Source organism: Gekko japonicus, unplaced genomic scaffold (assembly GCF_001447785.1).
Source record: "Gekko japonicus isolate JY-2015 unplaced genomic scaffold, Gekko_japonicus_V1.1 scaffold100, whole genome shotgun sequence".
NCBI classification, from domain to species: domain Eukaryota; kingdom Metazoa; phylum Chordata; class Lepidosauria; order Squamata; family Gekkonidae; genus Gekko; species Gekko japonicus.
Window position 1 is genome coordinate 529,126 of NW_015167060.1, and position 2,451 is coordinate 531,576.

General features: G+C 58.5%; 1 protein-coding gene across 1 annotated transcript in view; it reads left to right on the plus strand.

Annotated features, from left to right (window-relative positions):
- The first annotated feature begins 1,356 nt into the window (after positions 1–1,356).
- PRR7 (proline rich 7 (synaptic)) overlaps positions 1,357–2,451 on the plus strand; it is a 1,560-nt gene continuing 465 nt past the window's right edge. The window contains 3 exon segments of the mRNA XM_015412536.1: positions 1,357–1,687; positions 2,274–2,447; positions 2,450–2,451. The exon segment at positions 2,450–2,451 is cut by the window's right edge and continues 465 nt beyond it. Coding sequence (XP_015268022.1) covers positions 1,357–1,687; positions 2,274–2,447; positions 2,450–2,451 — 507 coding nt within the window.

The window sequence follows — 2,451 nt, forward strand, 5'->3', positions numbered from 1 at the left end:
GTTGCTGGAACAGATGAGCGCGATGGGCTGCCAGGTCCACCCGGAGGAAATGGGAAGGCAGCGCTTTGCTACTGTGCTGGCCTCCCTTGCTACAGAACTGGGGGTTTGGGGGGGGGAAGGGTGTGTGGAGGTCTTGATCTTTGATTTGGCCCTGCTTTCCTGGAAACGCAGGTGCCTAACTAGGGTCTTGATACACTACGGATAGGAGACCAGTCATCTGGGTGGGAATAGCTAGGATGGCGGGGCCCTGGGCTTAGCTGGAATCTGCATGGAGAACAGGAAGGCCACATGCCGGTCTGTGTGTGTGCCATGCATGTATGTGTGTGACTACATGTGAGTGTGGGTGTGTGGGCGGGACTGTGGGTATGTATAATTGGAGACCTGTGTACGCACGCCTATCTGGTAGGTGGTGGCTCGCCTTGCGAGAGCAACTAGGATGCTTGGCCAGAGGGCTGTAGGAGCATTGTATACCCAGTTGAGCAGCAAACAAGAAGCTCCCCCTGAGGTTAGCCTACCACAGGTTGGCTTGTGGTTGGTGATCCTAGGGGCTCACCTGCTTAAGGGGCAGCAGTGTTGTTGGCCGCTGAGGGGTGACACTGGTCCCCTTACCCTTTGCTAGTGTGAACTGAGGAAGAGGTTAGAGCATGGCTGTTTCCCTCCTACACTGAATGGCACTGTCTATCTGTTTACAGAGAGAGAATTCCTGTCAGTACCGCTGCTGGTCCCCAAATGCCCTGACCCAGCGATGGGAAGAAGTTGGGCTGGGTGCTGGTGTTACTGGTCGTGTCACCCCAAGTATCCGAGAACTCTGCCCCTCCGAGAAGAGTGCGCGGGCCGTGCCCACCAGCCTTCCCAGCACCCTCCTGTCCTCCACTGGGCACCTTTAGGGGCAAGAACTCCCCCCTCTCCGTGAAAGACCCAAGTTTGTTCCTGCATCCATCCAGTGAAGTGATTCCATGGCAACGGCTGCGGAGAGCGTACAGGAGGCTGCGTGACTGGAAAGGGCTGAGCTGCTGCAGCGTACGGGCCTCGGCTCACAGTTCCACTGCCTTGATTAGAAAATGCCCAGGATGGCACCTGGATTGTAGTGTGGCTAAGAGCGGGTTCGGTGCCCTGCCCAGAGAAAGGAGAGACGAGACATTCGAGGAGAGCGCAGGGGAGGTTCTGGAGCTAATCAGCATGACTGGGCAGCGAGGGAGACGGAGACGGACCCACCTGCGGAACTAAGCCTTCCTCACCTGTTGCAGAAGACCCGAGAGAGGCTTCCCACCCGCCCCCCCCAAACTCACCCAGCCGGAGCTGAAGATCCTCGCTTCTAAACTTCCAAGGGCCCTTCCCCATTTCCTAGGCGTGAAGATGGTGATGTCCCACGGCACCTACACCTTCCTCACCTGCTTTGCTGGCTTCTGGCTGATCTGGGGGCTCATTGTATTGCTGTGTTGCTTCTGCAGCTACCTGCGGCGGCGCATGAAGCGGCGGCAGGAGGAGCGGCTGCGGGAGCAGCACCTGCGCACCCTGGAGATGGAGCCCCTGCACTACGAGGGCTATGGAGGCCCTGCTTATGGGGGCCCTGCCTATGGAGGCGGTTACATGAGAAACCCACCGGGCATCCCGGTGCCCCACCGAATCCGCATTGAGCCGCACCGCCCCCACCTCCTGCCCCCAAGGCCTTGGAGCTGCAGGCATGGTAAGGGCAGAGGAGGAGGAGCTTACAGCACTCTGTGGTGCACAGTAGCTGGTTGGAGGGCCGCGCTGGGGAGGGAGCCGGGTCTGTGGGTGCGTTACTGGGCATAAGGGCAGCTCTGCTGAATGATTGCAGTCACCAAGCTATTATTCATCTAGATCCTTTGGAGCTCCAACTTCTTTAGCACGGAGCTGGGAGGGCCCATTCATTGTTCAAAGGAGTCTGTCAACTCTTGCACCTGGTGATGGGCAGAGGGGCCGCCTGCGTCTCTAAGAAGGCGGCAAGGTGGGCTGCTGACTAGATAAGCTGCCCTTCAGACTCCCATTTCAGTGGGGTGTGGCCCCAGTTCCTCCAGCCTGTGATTGTGTTAGCTTAACCTGCTGCGTGTCTCTCTTTGGGTGCTGCTGGCCCTTTTTGCCAGGGACACAAAAAGCATGTGAGTCCTGCCTCACTTGGCTTCGGGGAGGCTATTTCATATCACAAGGTAGAGACGAACGTTACCTGGGCTCAACAGGGGGGCACGGAGTAGGAATCCCCGGTCTCCCTAGCAGCTCCCCACACTCAGTTGCTGTGCTTGTTTTGCTTGCAGAGCCGGATCCATCCAAGCCCCCTTGCTACGAGGAAGCGGTGCTGATGGCCGAGCCCCCACCACCTTACAGCGAAGTGCTGACAGACACCCGTGGCTTGTACCGCAAGATCAACGCTCCCTTCCTGAGCCACGAGCAGCCGGAGAAGCAGGAGCCGCCGCCCAGCTACAAGCCGCTCTT